At 39.4% G+C, this 18984-nt stretch overlaps 1 protein-coding gene across 11 annotated transcripts in view; it reads right to left on the bottom strand.

The window, feature by feature from the left end:
• Nucleotides 1-18984, bottom strand: part of PATJ (PATJ crumbs cell polarity complex component) — a 155219-nt gene that overhangs the window by 88245 nt on the left and 47990 nt on the right. For 8 of the 11 annotated variants that reach the window (XR_008578058.1, XM_054833741.1, XM_054833739.1 and 5 more), the window contains exons 18-26: nt 14261-14470; nt 13233-13352; nt 9960-10331; nt 8715-8835; nt 7494-7650; nt 6143-6214; nt 5095-5272; nt 4082-4192; nt 2401-2478 (exon numbers count right to left, since the gene is read on the bottom strand). Coding sequence is in view for 10 of the 11 variants with exons in the window: in XM_054833741.1 (XP_054689716.1) it covers nt 2401-2478; nt 4082-4192; nt 5095-5272; nt 6143-6214; nt 7494-7650; nt 8715-8835; nt 9960-10331; nt 13233-13352; nt 14261-14470 (1419 nt within the window). In the remaining variant the exon portion in view is untranslated. The remainder of the gene's footprint in view (nt 1-2400; nt 2479-4081; nt 4193-5094; nt 5273-6142; nt 6215-7493; nt 7651-8714; nt 8836-9959; nt 10332-13232; nt 13353-14260; nt 14471-18984) is intronic. The other 3 variants (XM_054833749.1, XM_054833748.1, XM_054833743.1) reach the window with 1 other exon arrangement.

Below are 18984 nucleotides of genomic sequence, written 5' to 3'. Positions count from 1 at the left end.
CAAACATCAAACTCAGAATAAAATTTTTCACTGTGTACAATGAAAGCTGAACCTGCATATGGATTTCTAAAATCTTGAGCATAAATTTGGATAGAATAGTCTGATAGAATAAACTGCAACGCAAGCTACATAGAAAATTTTGTGAGGTAAGATATACATCATCCCATCCATTTAAAAAACATTACAGCAAAGTGCTGCATTGAAGACAGCATAACACTAATAAATGAAATTAATTCAATCCTATAGTAGTAAGAGTGCATAGTGAGAGAACTTGGAAACACGACAGCTGTTTCCCCAAGGTATACAATACACCAAATACGCCTCCCACTCTTTGCTTGATGCCAACACAGGTAGAACTGTGCAAAATCCAGAAGATCCGGGAAGCATGAGAGGACTCATGTCCTACAATATCGAGCAGGTGAAGACAGAAAACTGCAGCCCCCTCCTTTCAGCTGCCTATGACAAATCAGTAGTATCGCTATAATTTAGTAATAACTCATAGTCTAAATGTTGACCCTTTGGCTTTTTAAGACCTTAAACACTTGTTAGAAAGTCTGTGTGAAATTACATGAGACACCTAAGCTCATCCAGCAGTTTGCTATGGCTCAGGACAAACTTCTCTCGTCCTTCCTGACCTGCTGAAAACCCAGGTGAGTAAATTGTGCCAGAATACTCCATTACACCCTGGTTTTGTATTAACACAGCTCTTTCCAGCACAGAGGCAAAACTGCAGTTTACATATTAACATTATTTTGCTGGTTGGCTATCTGGCTTAGAATCACAGAATCACAGGATACCCTGAGTTGGAAGGGACCCATAAGGATCATCGAGTCCGACTCCAACTTCAGCTTGTCCACAAGAAGCTCAAATGTTTTAAGTGGTTTTATATAAATTACTTCAAGTGATCATTTTTAAACAAATAGATCAATAGAGGAGGATAAACACCAACAAATCAGAGAAAACCTTCAGTATTGAAAAGATAATTCATCATACAGGAAAAGGCAGATTTTCCAGCTGGATGTGGCTGCTTTCAAACCAAACTCGTTTGTGACACTTTGAAGACTGGACTAGAAATATCATTGATTCCCCACAGGGACGCAGACTAGTAATCCACTAATAGCAACTCTTTCCAACTCAGAGATGCCCCTACTGTAGCACAGTATGACTGCTTTGTGAATCAATGTTCAAAGCTAAAAAGGAGCTACATATTTATGCACTGAAGCTCTTCTATATTCCACCCACCAGTTTACAGCACCAATAGATGAAAAAGGTTTGAAAAAGATTAGGCTCCCTCTTTAACCTCCGAACGCTATAGAATGCAACACGTTGGAGTCCTAGAGATTAAAGGCAGCAAGTTGCAAGAAGATGAGCGCTTTTGAGATTAGAAGTACAGATAATGAAACCAAGAAAAGGAGATTGTAACTGCTTCATTATAAGTATTATCTGCTGGAATGAAAGCATGACTTCAACACCTTTCTTGATTTTTTTTTTTTTAAATAACTGAGCCTCGTAGCTTCGGTATCTGACAGGATCTGAAAGGAGTCTTACAAAAACTTTTGGAGGCAAGAGGGCCCTCTCAGTTATCCACCACACACCAGACTACTGAGCAGGATCAAATGAAAAGTTCATCATATTTGTAGTTGGCATGTTAAACTACACCAGGCAAAAGTTATTGTCTGCACTAATTCTGCCTCTGCTCCTCCAGTTCTGACACCCTCACAGTACCTGACCTACACTCATCAGTCAGCACAGCTCCCACAGGAAAATACCTAGGTCATTAGAGCAACATGGCTAGGAAAGAGAAATTAAATTTTTCCCTTATTGCAGTGATTAAAACAAATCCACTGGTTTAGACCAAACAGATTTTTTTCTCTTTTAAATCTGCTGTGAAGTTGCTTGAAAGTTAGTATGCAGTAATTGCTTCACAATTAGCTGGCCAGCTACAGATCACTCGGTCATTTCCTTGTTTTACACAGCAATGGGAAATGTAGGAGACTTAGCGGATTTAATTATCCTATAACATGATTTTACTGAATTTCAGCCAGCCTCACATTAAGGATATCATTTGTGTACATGTTATTATTTCTCTGTTTCTGCTGAACAAAAAGAATCAATTTGCCTCCACATGGAGCAAAGAAGGTACTTCCAGAGAGATGCCAGTGAAGAGCTGCAGTAAATACAGGGTTTCAGCACCCAGGGGAGACCCACAGAACATTTGTCAGAAACCTGCCTTGTATTTGGCAGAAATTTGGCAAAAATTACTTGAATCAAATATATTTCAACAAAACAATTCAAATTTCATTTCAGACTTCAGCGGGGGCTTATCATAGAGCTATAATGCATGCTACTATACCATTTGATTTCGTAAAACTTGGGTGTAGCATTGAATGGAATAAATACCTTTTCACTCTTATTTTCTTTGTCTGCATCCTGATCTTTGCTGACTTTGATTGCCTTAGGCTGTACGGCAGAAACCACCTGAAAAACAATGCATATATTACACAGATTAGAAAGAGTGTTAGAGCCATAAAACAAACATCCAAAAGTTAGGTAATGTCAACAATAAAGCTACCCGGTGCACTCTTCATTCTGTCCCATGTAGAAGGGCATTGCAGCGCAGTCTTTAAATTACATTCTTTTACTGAATTTACAAAAGTTCTCTACTCTTTTTAGTGCTCACTGTTTGATGTCTAGCCCCATCTCTTCATTCAATTAAACTTTACTCTGAAGTCAACAATATGGATGTAGACCCTTGATACAGAGCTCAGTACGGACTCCCAAAGTGTCACTTCTTGGTTATTCACATAGACACCAGTGTCCATGCACACAGACCCCTTATAAAAGGGGGCATAATATTCCTCCTTGCTGTTCTTTATTCTTTCAAGGGGAAATTTTTAGGGTATTTTGATTACAGCTGGTGGCAGGCACATAGTTTGAGCTCAAAGTAGAAAGTACTCAAGCGTGAGTACGCAATGGGCCTTGTGTTGGGTCACACGATCAGGCCATATAAAAGGAAATGGCTACTCCTGGGCTCCTTTTCAGTCTCCTACTTGTCACCAAATGTAGTATATTTCCACTCCTCTGACAGTACCTTATTTTGGCAAATGGGAGTTGGGACTGCGCAGCTCTGCTGAAGGTCTGCGAATGTCCAGTTTCCTACAGCCTCCAGTTCAAAGCAAAGTGACTCAAATGTCAAATCATCTGCCTTTCCCTGGATCTTCCTAGATTGACTAGGAAAGTAATTGTCAGAGATGCAGCTGAACAGCTGCTTGAATGTTCTGACAGGTTTTTTTGGATCTTTTCTGTGAAAAAGCCGATAGAGAAAGGGAGCCGACTCAGTTACCATCACTGCTTGAGCACCTTCCCAGCATAGCTGGCGAAAGTCTTAATAGATTTTGAAAGACTCCCTGGAGCACTGGAAAAATAATGGACACAGTTGTGCTGGATTTGTCTACAGTTGTCAAAAAGTTCTCCGCAGGTCTACTAATCCTCAAAAATTCCCAATTAACTTCTCAGATTATACCAAAAGTACACAGAACTCTTGGGGGTTTTGTGTGTACTTCAAGGCAGGCAGAACTGTATGTCTTTTCTTACTAAGGCATTATAAAGTTTCTTGCCTTGGCCATGAAAATAAGGAGACACCTAAAATCTCTTGAAAATTAACCTGCTCCCAAATAACTACTTCAGGTCCCTTTGGTGACACATTTTACACGGAGCTTCTAGTGTGAATCTGACTAATTTTAATTATACATTTGTTCATTTGGATAACAGAGTATATTTTTAGATTAGGGAATATGAACAAATTAAAATATACAGGGCCAGACTCAATTACACAGGTGGGAGTACTGAATTAACACCTAGTCAACAGATTTACATCTACTCGATTTACATCGGAGAAGCAAGGTTTCAAATCAGGCCAGACAAGTAATCAATCAATCTTGTAGTCTATAAGCAGAACCTCTGACAGAAAAGATAGACACAAAAATTGATGGAACTTGCTGAAAGGAATTGAGCCAAGTTTAAAAGAAGATGCATATTACACATTTATTAAGTTTTGGAATAAAAATAGAAATAAACTTACTTTTGGTACGTTAGACAAACCCTGAACTACAAACACGACAGGATTTCCTGCGTTCTTGATAGCTTCTACTGCTTCTTCGTGTGTGGCGTTTTGTAGGTCTATCCCAGAAACCTAACAAACAATGTTTATTTTTATTAGGTAGCTTGTCTTTGTCAGAGTCATTATAAGAGATCACACACATTTGCAGAAGATTAGTGTAGCTGAGGAAGGTACCAAAAGCAGTCAAGAGAAATGATTTGTAAAGTATGTTTTCATGATGCATTAAGGAAACGTATATTACTTAGTATTCATAATTAAAAGATGGCCATATGTTTCCCAAAGCAATTCTTCTAGAGAAAAACATAAGGAATAACACTGTCAGAGAGTGCTGGATATAGGACAACTCTTTCAGATTTTACCTGTTTGTGTTTTTCAAAACATCACACACAACCCTAAAGCACATACAAGAATGGCACTACCAGCTTGGGAACCCAGATTCAGAAGTACTCATTTGGAGAAAAATGAGTTAAAAAAAAAAAATCAACATAGCGCCAGAGATGAAAGCCAGGAATGGCATTCTCCCCCAAGGCACCTGCCCAAATCAGGGATTTACCCCAAATAGCAGTTAATCAGATGTTAACTACTCCAAATTTCACACACAGAATAACAACCCAAATTTCAGTATGAAGAGTCTATGTTCTTCTCTCTATTATAACTTATGCTTCTATCTATTATAACTTAAAGGTATGCTATAACTTACTACACATTTATATGGGAAGAGGGCACTAACTTTCTTCACTTCCCCATCAGATACCAGGATCTATCTTTTCTTAAATATAGAGGAGAATGTTAAGAGCTCCATAGTCAGACCTTAAAAAAGAAAAGATGACACCAGGGGTTTTTTTTGGTTTTCAAAACACAGTGTCGTCAATACTTCATGGAGTGATGGCAGTATTTTGTCCCTGTCTCCTCCCAAAGCTGTTTGAGTCAATCTTTGCTTCTTAGAATGAAAAGGTACGTTTATCTGCATTTACCTCAAGTATTTTATCTCCAGTTTTTAAAGCCCTTGTTCTTCCTGCTGGGCTGTCTTCCAAAACTTGTTTGATAAAGATCCCTTTAAGTTCTTCTCCATTCTTCAGGCGCTTTATGACAGTGTGTCCACCAACAATACTGATTCCAAGAGACACATGAGGGTCTCTAACGATCTCAACACTAAAAAAATACATGGGGTAGTTTAACAGCTTGAAACAGTTTTTTTAAACTATAAATGCAAAGCCTTAGATAAATGTAAGCTTCTGGTCTTTCAAGAAGATTTAATAGAGTAAAGGGATAAAGTCAGAAGCATAAGAATGCTCGCAACAGACTTGGCTTTTTACCCTGAGCAGACCTCACCCCACAAAAAGAACAAAACTCTGCTGCCAAGCCATGCCCACCAGGCATAGGCTTTTATTTCAGCAAAAATCAGGGTAAAACAGGCAGGTCTTCAAGTAAACACTCATCCTCTTTCAGTTTGAGCAAATTTTCTGGAAATTACAAACTCTGTAAGTGGCATGCTAGACAAATACTAAAACAAAGCATTTCATACAACTTTCTGAACACTGACTTCAGTGTATCAGATGCATTTGAATCAGCTTAAGCAGAAATTTTCTGATCATATTTTACTTAGAACCACAAAAACAATTCACCTAAAAATGTTAACAATACAACAAGGATGTGGCTAAAACTTGGCTTGGCAATTTGGAATCCTGCCATTACATTTAGCAGAGAACCCATGGAAAAGGAGACAGCAGCACTATGTGCATTGTTCACACCTAATAGTTATTAAATGAGCAAGAACTTGTAGGTCATCCACAACGTAAACCTGCCAAGCTTTCCCGAGTCAGCTGTATAAATAGAAGGCATAATTCTGTTGAACATCTGTTAAAAATTCACTGTATCTAAGAAAGCCCAAGGTACACAAGTACCTTAAAGTTATTGGCAGAGGAGGGGAGAAAAAAAAAAAAAACCACGGGAACTAATCGGGCTCACAGAAGAAAAGACATAAGGTAAATGGGAAGAAATAATGCAATCATAAGAACATACGTCCGTGGTGGTCCCCAGTGGCTGAAGTTTGGAGTTTCTTCTCCTTCTCCTTCTTCTCTCTCAGGTAATTCACTAATTGGGGGCAGAGGGAGGGGAGGAATAAAAAAAATTAAAAAGGCATCACCCATGCCAGGTCACAATTCCTTGCATATTTTGTATCTGGCAGTGAGACAGCGACGCCTTCTCACACTGTCCAGTTTAAACCAAATGTGCAGAGTCAACAGACTAGACAGGAATTTTTGTATTTAGGTTTGAATATACTTAAGGAATGCTCCAGAAATAAACATGATGGCCAGACCAAATTTATAAGCTGCTCTGTGATATACAAATCTGCACTGCATTTACTCGTTTGAAATGACTATTTAAGCAATTAACATTTACTTTCTGATAAATATGCTGTGATTCTTATAGCAGGATATAAACATGATAAAACCAGCCTAGCTGACCAGAAACCAGATCATGCTGCAACTGGGAGAACAGATCCTGTGTGTTCCATTAAACACTCCAGAACACGGTGTTAATTAAATTTTTGTACTATATATGACTCACCTATTCACAGAATAGGAACAGAAGTATGGAACTACATGCCCCCACAGAAAGGTTGAAACAATACTTCCTTGCACACATTTTCTGTAGATCCTGAGAGCTGTAAATGCTACTCTTAAAATGCAAAAAGGAAGTAGGATGTTGTGCTGGAGAAATAATCCCCTCACCTTATTGCTGAGCTGCTTTCCCTCTGAGGGAATATTACAGAGGAATTAGGGAAGTACTGAGGATTTGAATCAACAGGCCCCAAAAGCAGATCCACTACCCACTCACTCAAAACTGGTGGGGAAAGAATGGGACACGTGACAGATGTGGCAAATACCTATGACCAGCACCAGCTCAAGGTTTCTCAGCACCACTGGCAAGACTAAAATTTCCTGCAGAGCCCTGAGAGCCATAGCTGAACTGTTCTTCCCAAAGGGAAGAGAAAACTGGAAGGACAGATCTATGATAAGGACCTAAGGGGAGAGGTCCTTAAGCAGTAATGACCCATACTGCCAGTAAAGGCTACATCCCTCTCCTCCAGGCCACGTCCATAGTCCCCTTGCTGTGGAGAAAGCGAAGCAGGAAGCAGAGCCATTCGCACTTATCTGTCCCAGTACTCAGGGGAGGAAAAGTGGGAAGTAAAGATTCGATAAGTTTGTACAGCAAAATTCAGGTCCTTGGGCAAAAGTCATAGAACCAGCCATCTATGTACGTCCTGCTGTTTCACACAGCTTTTAATGATTAGTCAGCTAAGTAAAGCAAGAAGACAATTCAGATCATTAATTGGAAATCTTCCAAAACCTCACGTCTTTCTCCATACCTGCATGAAGCTGTTCTGGGCTGAGCTAAGGTGGTTACTCTCCTAGATTCTGGGTTCTTGGAAAAAACACAGTCTTCCCCTTTTAGTTCTTCCTTTTCAACAGCTTCCAGATCAACAGCAAGCCCAGGTCCTTTAGAGTCAACCCAAAGCTTTGTACCTGAAGAAGAGAAGGTGTAGATGTGAATTTTTGCTTCCTCGGTCCCCACATCTACCAGTCATCACCCTTGGACATAAACCCCTTAGCTGACCATGTTCCAAATGTGAATGTTGTGTGACGATCAAGAGGCTTAGAGATACAGAACATTTATTTTTGAAGGAAATTTAAACCACACTAAACACTTTCTTGTAGCCCAATCTTTGTGGAACTGAGACATGCTTAGGTACAACCTACATGACAGATGCTCCTCACAAAAACACATGATTAGAAATAACGAATCCATCCTTTATGCAGGGAGAGTGGTGCAAAGCCCTGCTCCAGCATGGAACCCCATCACGCTGGGGAAGACTGATGTCATTTTGGTGACATAAGTACCAACGATAATCGAACCACCAGAGCCGTCAGTCTGCCGCTGTAGCTTACGCAGCGTCTACTGGACAAGATGCAGGTGACACAGAAAGGAAACAATGGAACCTCCTTTCTCCCAACCAGTGAGCGCTATCTCAGGCAGGTTGATGAGTTTATTTCCCTGATGATCTACCAAATTCTAACCATCCATCTCTGGCCATCTGACAAGGAGAAACTTTGCCCCTGAGCACTGATTACTAAACCAAGACATGAGGCAATTAGCTACCATAGACTTCACTTGCAAATTGTGGTTGTGGTGAAGTTACCTCCAGAGCCTGTCACTTTTTTTTTTTTTTTTTTTTTACAATGCAAAACTTTATAAAATCAGCAAAAGTGACTGAGCCCAATTCCTGACAGAAGTTACAGGTGTGAGCTATTTTACTTATGCATGGAGTCCTACTGGGGACACAGCAGACAGTGATTCTCCACAGGCAGGACAATGCTACAGCCACTTTCAATATCATTTGTGACAACTGTAGGTAGTTTTGGAGGAGGAAGCAAGATCATGAAACTGAAACCTATTTATAGCCAGACTGCCTTGAACCTGCAGAATTCTCTACTTGAATATTTTATCACTAGACAGAATTTGTGTTTTCATATAAAATATAAATTTGTAAATATGAAATTATAAGATAAAGAAAAACCTTCTCACAAACCTAAATCCATCTTGGTTTTTGCTCCTGAGAGGGCAGTTTCAGTATCAAATATATCTTTTTGGTAGCCACTGTGTGCTGTGGTTCCAGAAAATAGTAAACTTACACCAGCATTTTCTTCACACTTCACAGAGGAGAAAAAAAGTAATTAGAGTTAGAAAGCAATGGTGTCAACTTATACAGGGATATTTGACATGAACATTGATTTTTTACAGCAAACATTCACGTTTTCTCAACTACATTCATATTTATTCAGATAACTATGAAATACTAACTGTACTATATTAAGAAGAGGCATGAAAAATGTTATGTGCAATTGCAATATAAAGCAACTGTATCTTTCTACTTGCCTGTAATCCAGACAAGAAGTTCTTTACTCTTGCTCATTTGTTGTTTTTAAGTAACAAATGTATAAATCTAATATTGTGCACTCTAGTATAAAACTGTCACTAGATGCTGCATTTTAACCTGTTTATGTACATAGTGCACAAGGGGACAAGCCAAACAAAACCTGGTATTCTCTGCGGCTGTGATATTAAATCCTTTTCCACTTCAGTTTTTTCATATAAAAGCATACATCTTGGAAGATGGTATGTGGAAGGCTGGTATTATCACTTTTTTTGTTTGGCAAGTGAACGCAGAAAAACTCAGAAGGAAAAAACAACTGTCAGAATCCTTGAGGAGGACATATAAATAAGAGTTTTGCAATTTACCTGAAGCTCTGTCTCCTCCTACTCCTTCATCCACCAGTATGCTTGTTACAATTGCTTCCACCATATCATTTTTCGCTCAACTGCACTATCATCTGGCTCAAGAAATTCATTTGGATTAAAAATAATGAGGAAAAGAGGGAGCTCCTTTCGCTGATATTGCTGCTGAAGCCTTTGGACTATTAAAACCAGGAACTGGCATTCTGCTATTACTGACATGCACCATATTAGTACAACTTGCTAAAAGAACTGAGCCCACGAGTCAGAGATGGGAAAGACGACACAAGTACAGGATGCCTGTAAAATACAGCAACTACAGCATGTATCTTGTTCGAGCAGTTAAATATACAGACACAGTAACCAAAAGAACCTTCCAAAATCTACAAAAGGATAGATGGTGTCTGTTAGAGGTACCCAGATCTCATCAAGTAATTAAAATACTAGAAGGACTCATTACAGAGCTTCGGTTTGGAATTTGCCTTGAGGTATGGGTCCCATGGTGAAGGTACAGCATTGAGACCAACACAGCATTCCTTACCATTTGATCTTTATCGAATGGATATTCCAGCGACTGTTTTGGACTTAGGTTAACATTGGATCTTAAGTCTTGTATTTCAGTAGTCTCAAGTTGCTTTGCCCATCTTTCTGTATCGAGGTTCCTCTCTGAAGTTGCCTTCTGTCCACATGATCCATTGTATTTCAGGAAGTCTGAATTTTCTTCATCCTCCTCATCCACCAACATTTCCCGTTCTTCATCCATTTCTTCTGTTCTGGGTTTCAGAAATTCATGCATCTCCCAGGACTCCTTCTCATACTCAGTATCATTTTGAGCCAGCTGAAATGACCTTCCCAAGTCCAAAATTGGTTCATCAACAAGTTCTTCCTTAAGAGGTGTTTCATCTCTGAAACCCTGCATAAAACATTACAGGAATATAGATTTTACATTATGTTTCTTGCTAACTCTTTTAAAACTATGTTTTATGTTAGGCCCATATTAAAAGTACATCCTGATTTTTAAAGTGAAAATCTTCTACCTTTTGCATTTTTCTAAAGGAAAATGCACACTCTGACTTATGATTTTAACACCAAAAGCAGACATTGCAATCTTTTTTTAAGTATAAAGACATTGAAGTTGCACAGCTTAGATTTTGCTGAATATCTATCCATTCAGAATAACCAATCTGGACTGAAGTTAGGGAATGGGAATTGTTAAATAACACTAAAAAACCTCCAGGAAAAACCATATATAAATCCAGTTGACGTATCTCTGTGCTCCAGACTTATCTGCTATTGCTCCATGCGTGCATGTACATTTCTTACAACACCAACATCAGTTAAATAAAAAAAAAAAAACCAGCCTGAAAGTTTGATTATGCCATTAAAAAAAAACACCACAAAACCAAAAGTCACACTCATTTGTCCTTCCCTTACAATATTTTAACCTGGGGGATGACCCATATCCTCAAAAATAAAAGAAAAAAAAGACATAATGGACTGCTCATTATCTAATAGCCTTGCTGTTTTAAAGAGAAGAGTGCTCAACTTTCTACTGAATTCAAACCACAGAGCAAAACCAAAAAAAATCCCCAAACAACAAAACCAAAAGAAAAGGTATTAAAACCCATTCAAAGATCATGCTCAGCAGTTCTTTTTCTGGGATTTGTCATGTATCTCCCCAATTTCTAGTGCTCCATGTTTCTCCCACACCAAAGGGGTGCCATTCATTGGCTTATGGAGCGAGTCTGCACGGGTGTCTCTGAAATTTTACACTTTGCACCGCTACCAGAAAGCTTGCCACACACAGAAAGCTCTTCCTCTCTTTTCTTTAGGCCACCAAATACGTGTGCCCGAACCCAACCATCAAGGCACCGACACCCCAAACACTGAAACCAATCTGCAGATTCAGGGGTCCTCAATCAAAGTGTTTTGCCTTTTGCTTCCTGCCCCTTCCCAGACTCCCCAAGGTACTTCACCATTTCTGACCTTTAGTGTCAGAATCCTTTTTTATTAGGTTTGCACAAATGCAGAAGAAAAAATACTCAGATGCTGCCAAAATGTTCGCATAGTTGAAATGAGAGGCAGGAGAGAAAACTAGAAACAGGCAAGAGAGTAAGGAAACAATGCAATAATACTAGCTGGCATGAAAGCAGAACATTAGCAATCCAGAAATTAGCACATTTTTCATAAGCATTAAATGTTCCTTTAATGTATTTGACCTGTGTACCTCAATCTCAAAAAATACCCAGTCTGAAGAGATTCTAATTCTCTTCATCTTTACTTCATTTCATTCCACTTCACTTCTGCAGCATCATTCTCCAAACACTTCCGTAAGAGGCACCAACTTCACCGTTGTATAAAACAGTTGACTTAGCTCAGAACCACACGACAATTTGTATCGCCACCTCCCGATACAGCACTTAGGTATGTATCATCACAGACTGCTGCACTGCAGCAGCAGACGCTACCAATGGAGTAGGGAATACTGCAAACATGACAGTAAAGTCTACTGTTGTAGCACATAAAATCTTCAAGGTCCCCCCCTTTTCTTTTTTTTTTTTTTTTTTTTTTGAAGTCAGTTTTGTCAGCACTGTGCTAGTGCATAAGAGTGGAAGCCATCATGACACACCACTCTTGGCTCTTGTACGAGCAGGTAAGATAATAAATACATGGAAATGTTATACTACTGCTCTAAGCTACTATCAACGCTGTCATACATAAGGTAAAACAAAATATGAGCAAATATCTCTGTGTGTATTTTGTACAAATTGATCATTCCAGTTTCTGTAGTCAGCAGGACTTTTAGATAAAATACTTTTTTAAAAAATACTTAATAATGTTATTTTTATTTAGGAAGCAGAGAAACAACCTGAGCTGGCAGAGGACAGGAACCCTTCCTATGCCCCCAGAAAACAACAAACTCCATTTTACATCATGAAAATCAGGAAATGTCATGTCCAACCCAATTTCTACATAGTATACTTAAATCTACCCCATAATATTGCTCATTTTGGTGGTTCTAATATACCATTTTGGCATTAAAGATATATTTGTGTCCAGAGACAGGTAGACATGTTTAGCAACAGGAAAATCTAGAATTTATTTTTATTGCTGTGTTGCAGTTCTGGATGATCTTTTATGTCTTGTCTTTTCTGGTGTAAAAAGAATGCATTTACCAATATGAATTAATACAAATTTGCAAAGCACTTGAGAACAGATGAAAATTTAAAAATATCCACATTTCTGTCACTCTACACAGGTCAATATTGCAATATTATTGCCTATTACTCTGGTATCCGAGTTTCTCACTAACTTTAGTGCCTCATCCTCCCACAATAAACAGAATTATTTCTCAAAAAATAAGAAAGAGGAGAATTGAGGAAGAAAGTAAAGAAATCACCCAAGACCACATAGGAAGTCCATGAAGAAGAACAGATATCAAGCTTGCCTTACACACTAGACTACTTTTTTGTTTTGCTTCATTATAATAAAAAGCGTTCTGCTTCCATTCCTTATTTTCTTCACAAAGCTGAACCAACTACTTAGGACTATAAATAATGTAGCATTCCTATTTCATATCCAAGGTAACCCCAGATATTTTAATGACATGGTAAATTTGATAAAGCAGCCTGGGAACTGCATTGGTGAGTGCTATGCATATGCTTAGTGTTCACAATACAATTAGTATACAGTTAGCTGTTAGAGTCTCTTTCAGAGGCTGATACTTATCTGAAGGGCAAACTATTTTTTTTTCCTTTAAACACAATTTCCTTTCCATATAATCTTAAGCTGAACCAAAAAAGTAACCAAATACCTGTGGTGCTTCAAGTATTATTGAGAAATTAATATTATCTATTGGTTCTGGAGATCCAGGGCTGGTTTTAATGTTGCTGGAATCCACATTGTGCATGTTCTCCTCCTCTTTGCTTTCCCCCTAAGAAAGGCAATCAAAATGATGAGTCAGGAAAACAAAGACACCCCCACAGTTTTCAATAAACTAAAATGGAGAGGGAGAACCAGCCGTTAGAGAAGAAATGGGAAAAAGTGACAGAATTATAAAAAAGGGAAGTCATAAATGGAGAAGATGAAGACAACAGCTTTTATTCTTTTAAGATGTTAGTAGATATACAGTGAAAAATAAAGAGATGTGTAAGAAAGACGAATACAAGGATATGAACAATGAAACATCACTTTTTAGAAAAGGAAAGAATATATTTAACAGCCTTTCTACATTCCTATTTCACCACTCCTCTACCAGTTTGAATTACAAGCACTTTCTATTAGATAGAGCTTTACTTTAATTAATTTTGCCTGGGTGCCCTTGATGAACAATACCGCAGTGTTCTCAAGTAAACTACTGTCTGTTCCAAAGCCCTGATTCTAGAAAAAGGAAATTCTACTTGAATTTACAGTCTTGACTTCAAACAGATTAAGTTTCTTTGATGTCAGTGGAGCTCAAGCAAGCACTTAGCAGTGTCTTAGAGGGATATGGACTTCAGCACGTATTTAACTGATTTGCTGAGTTGCTTGAACCACGTTACACCTATGCATAGGGCCAGTGCACGTAGGTTTGCCCAGACACATCTTCCGGTTCCATGTGGATGTTCTTTCAGGAGGAACTTGAGAACACTGGTTTTCCAGCCAGACCTCTCTGACATTGAGCTGCCCATCCACCACCTATCCAGCACTTCTGGACATGTCAAGGTGCATGCAGAGCAACTGAGTTGCTTTCCACATGCATACATACTTCTACCCTGAATTTCCCACACACACCCCAAAACCAGCAACCCAGTCTACACATGTCGTAGAATCAAATAGAAAAAAGTTAAAATCAGTCCTTACCACCAAAGGCTTGCAGATTCCAAGAGAAACTGTTCCTGGGGGCACCGATTTCAACACTTCCACTGCCTCTGCTAAAGTGACGCTGTCCAAATATTTCTCATTTACAAACACCAAGCGGTCACCTGGTAAAAGCTCGCCCCCACGTTCAGCTACTCCGCCTGCCACCAAAGAGCTGATCACAATGGCTGTTCTTGTTGGATCTAAGGGATCCTGGGGGGGGGAGAAAAAAAAAAAAAGTCAAGCCCCCAGAAAGACGACGTTTATTTTGAGTAGGTAAAGAGCACTTAAGCATGTTCATCTTCTAATGCTACAGAACTGAAGCTTGCCGAGACTTTCAAAAGGACCATCTGCTAATACTGCCAAGGCTTACAGTTTAGAAAAAGAAAGGTTTGCGGTAGGAAGATATTCCATCACTTGCCTAATCCATTAAGAAATCTGAAGATCTGAAAGCTGACTGATACCCTGCCTGCCCTCTTCTTACATACAGAGAAACAAATGGCCAGACCAACCTGCAAATAGAACAACAAGGCTGGCACTTTTCCACAGGCCTCCATCCAGCCTGTTACGTGCTAATGTTACATAAAATAACCATTCTGCACACCATTTGAGAGCTTCATAGCAGTAAAACTGATGTTAAAAGAAATCATTGCAACATTAGAAATTTGATTAAAAATATTACTAAATTAAAATTAAAAACCAAACCCAAAACATTCAAGAAATACCAGTATAATTTGCTATAATACTGCAGGTGTTCCTGCTTTGTCAAATCTGCATGACAACTTCTAAAAGACATTTTCTCCACCCCTGAAGCTTCCTTAACAGAGAATACAGGGGACAGCAACAGAAGAGTAACTAAGGTTATTGCTGAAGACAAGGAACACTGTAGTGGTGTATACAGGGGAATGCAAAGTAGAAAATATTATAGACATTGGAGAGGCTGTAAACTGATGCAAAGATATTCACTTATTTTTTTTCTTAGTATTAGTCTTTGCGTTGTGTCATGTACCATTTCTATCATGCATTCAGCCATTTAAAAATTCATCCTCAATCCAACAAAATGATCATAAGTTATTATGCAGTGGCAGAAAGATACACAAACTAAATATATTGTGGGCTTGTTTGTTTGTTTCCTTGTTTGGTTTGTGGGTTGTTGGGTTTTTTTGTTTTTGTTTTAAGATTAGAATTAGCCTTTCTCCCCCTTGCAAAGGGCTCATAAGGCTCAGAAATGCTCCTTGTATGCACTGGGGCTTCAAATGCATAATCATGTACTAGTTTTCCCTCAGGACTTGCATCTTATTCAGGGCATGGGAGAGAGAAAAAAAAAGGGGGGGGGGGCAAAATTCAAATCACAAAGACCACCACAAATTCAGCACCTGAGTGTTAATTTGAAAACAGGAATGCTTTTTTAACTCTTTATTTTTATAGAACTATACATTACTTTCCAAGTGAACATGTTTTTTAAGGTATGTGCAAACATATGAGGCAATGAATGTAATATCTGTAAAGGGCTGCAATTTGAGAACTGAAATTAGAGTTCAGCAGGAAGAGCCATGCTGAATTCCAGTAAACACATACTGCTAATAATTCTCTCCTGTTCTACTGCCTAATCCTGCCATTTTATAATCTTCCCAAACACTGGGTATCCGTATTGTACAGAAGAGGCTTTCTTTCAAGCATCGCGTCTTGATAATCAAGCCCAGCAACCTCGCTCTGCTGCGCAATGGTGTTCTGCCTACTGAACCCGTGCCAGCGTGCTTGGGCTGTCCGGCTGCTTCTGCTCAAACCTGCCTCGCACAATGCCCAGGGGAAAGGCTTTCATTTGTTTCAAACAGCAAGCTATCCACGTTCTGAATATGCTTTGGAAATTTTTAGAAACAAAATAAACCCAAAGGAAGTCCAAGAGGAGAATCCAAAGGATTCCAAGAGGTTAAAAAAAAAAAAAGAGAGAAAAAAAAGAGGTTTTGCTTTAAGAGAGTGTTGAATTTTGAAAATGTAAAGTTATTGCTGCCCTTTGTGTAGAGTCAGCTTTGCCTGCCCTTGCCGACAAAACCACGTGCCTAACCATCCTGATGACAGCTGACCACAGAACAAACGCTCTGTTTGACACAGACTTCTGAAATGTTTTTAATTTGGGGGTTTGCTCCAATGCAAAATAAAAATAACCTTTTGGACTTCTTTGCAAAACCAGGATCGTGTTGAGACAGCCATTTTCAAGCAAGTAAGGCACTGTTTCACATTAGGAAAGGCTTTGCTAATAGTACTAAACCAGCAAGTTTTCCTATCATGGGCTCATCTTCCCATGGCAAGCAAGGTTTATGCTGGTTCCCTAAATGGGTGAACGCTCTCTCAGCAAAACTACACCTCTGCTGACACAACAGCTTTTCTAATATGACTTTTGCTGGCTTAGCTATATTGATAAAAAAATGAACAAAACAAAACCGGCACTCATCCTTACTGATGCAGATAAGCTGACAAAAATTTGCGAGTGAATGACTGGCCTGGTAATTATGGCGCTGGCTGAGAATGTGGGAGAACTAGGTTCAAATCCCTGCTCTGTCTGATCCAAAGCTGCTCTTTTTTGGGTTCCAGATCAGAACCACTTAAGCAGGACATGGGAATCTCACCACTAGCTGCTCCTAAGCAGATATTCAAGGTCAGTGGTCTAGTTACCACATTTCTGATGAGAAACAGTCCTGTTTCAACTTAAGTTTTCACCGAAATAAAACCATTTTGGCTTCAATAACTCATCATGTTTTGGTAAAAGATAATTTAGCTGAAAAAGTGTTCCAACAAGCTTTAATCCTCATGCTAAAAATGAAGATAGAGTTCCTGCAAACACAGGCAGTTCCTACACAGTAAAGTTTCAAGAACAGCATTGTTACCTTCGCTTCTTCGCAACATGCACAAGCATAAGCCACGTACTGGAACTGCTTCACGGAAATCTTAAAAAAGGGGCCCATATTAAAAACCGTTGATCGGGCAAATACAAAACAGGGGTTATAATTACACTGCTGTTTTCAAGCAGAGGGAGCTATTGTACAGGAAGAGAAGAGCAATATAAAGTACAGAGTAGCAGGGCTAAGGCAGTAACGGAGCAGTGCTGTAAAACCCTGAGTGGCTGTGAATCGCAATGCGATTGCCAGGAGGAATGCAACAAAAGCTGCACATGAAGACATGAACCCGCTGAATTTCAAGGTGTAATCATTAATATGTATTCTCTATAATTTAATGTGAGGGTAATTGTAACTGTGGATTGCACCATGCTTTTCTTATCAAAACAAAAAGAATAATGTTTTTTTGAAACCTTGCCTTACGATTTACACTCAAAGCCAAATGCACCCGAAAGAACGACACCTGCTAAAACAAGGCAGCAAACACTGAATTCACATTCACATCTTGTAAACAGTGAGCGCAACTGGACCGCATGGGTTGTTGCCTTGTTTTAAAAAGAAAGCAGCGCTAGCAGCAGGCTAAAAACCAGATTCCTACCTTCTATACTAACTGCAAAAGGCAACTTGATTCCCGCAGTGCCCTGATGGGCTTCGGGGCCACCTCCATGTTAACAGACCAGCCAGGGCCATTTGAGGTTACGGATCAGCACTAACTGCTACCGCACACCTACCTAAGGCTCTTGATTCATTTAACTTGGCTCACGTTAGGCCAGAGAATAGCGATTTTTAGTCACTAGCAGTCAGGACCAGATTTCAGCCTCTGCTTTAAAGTGAAAGGTTCATTTACTTGGATGAAGTTTACAGGCTGGGAAGAAACTCCCTCCCCGAACCCAGAGCTAAGATGTTGCTGTAACAACTCGGCCGGATTACAGAAGTGACTCAACCTTACTAGTTCAAAGAAATTACTACATGACTTTGCATTACAGCAGAGACAGTGTGCACAGGACAGCCCCATGCAATTTGGTCATCTTAAAATGGGCGTGAACCGGGCTCGGTACATTTAAAGAGGCACTTTTAACTTCAGTTTACTGAAGGATTCCTTTTCACAAATGAATCATTTATGAACAACAAGGAAAGGAATCAGATTGCAAAGTAAGTCTATCAGGAGACAAACGCCCTTCACTCACAAGTACTGACACAAATTATTTTTAAAAAAAGAATTACGTGTAAAAAGGTTTGCTGCTTGTACAAATGATGAAAGCTGCCCACTGCCGTGCACCAGCAGCTGCCCAGGATGCTGGCCTCCAGGTAACCCTTTGAGGAACTCGTACGTTGTAGCTGTTGTCTTTTCCTTTTCCTTTGTGCTCGAGCCAGCCATAAAGTATATGAACTTGTTTAAAATAGTCACAATTTATTCATACTTAGCACACCATATATTTAACTACATTGAACCATAGGTTTTTCCCTTCCCCCTACTGCTCCTCATCAAAATCCACAAATGTTTCCTGGAGTCCAGGTGTCAAATTTTTCTTCTTATTTTCAGAGCCTCATTTGTTCTGGATTCATTTAGCAGTGCAAAGAGTCAAGCAGGGGCCACTGCAGTTGCTGCCTCTGGGATCCCTGGATTCAGAGTGGTATGAAGTCTCTTAAAAACCTGAGCTCTGCTAAAACGTTAAGAGTCCCAGGAGCACTAAGTTAACAGAGTCCTACGTGCAACGCTGCTGGAGCGTGTAACTGCATTGTGGCTTCAGGTGAGGGATTCAAACTTGCCACGGGCACCAAAGATTCACACTCAACTATCAGAGGTCCTTAAGAAGCAAATCGGGAAGTATA

The sequence above is a fragment of the Grus americana genome, chromosome 8 (assembly GCF_028858705.1).
Source record: "Grus americana isolate bGruAme1 chromosome 8, bGruAme1.mat, whole genome shotgun sequence".
NCBI classification, from domain to species: domain Eukaryota; kingdom Metazoa; phylum Chordata; class Aves; order Gruiformes; family Gruidae; genus Grus; species Grus americana.
The sequence above is the reverse complement of the archived record's forward strand: the minus strand, read 5'-3'. Positions and strand labels throughout refer to the sequence as shown.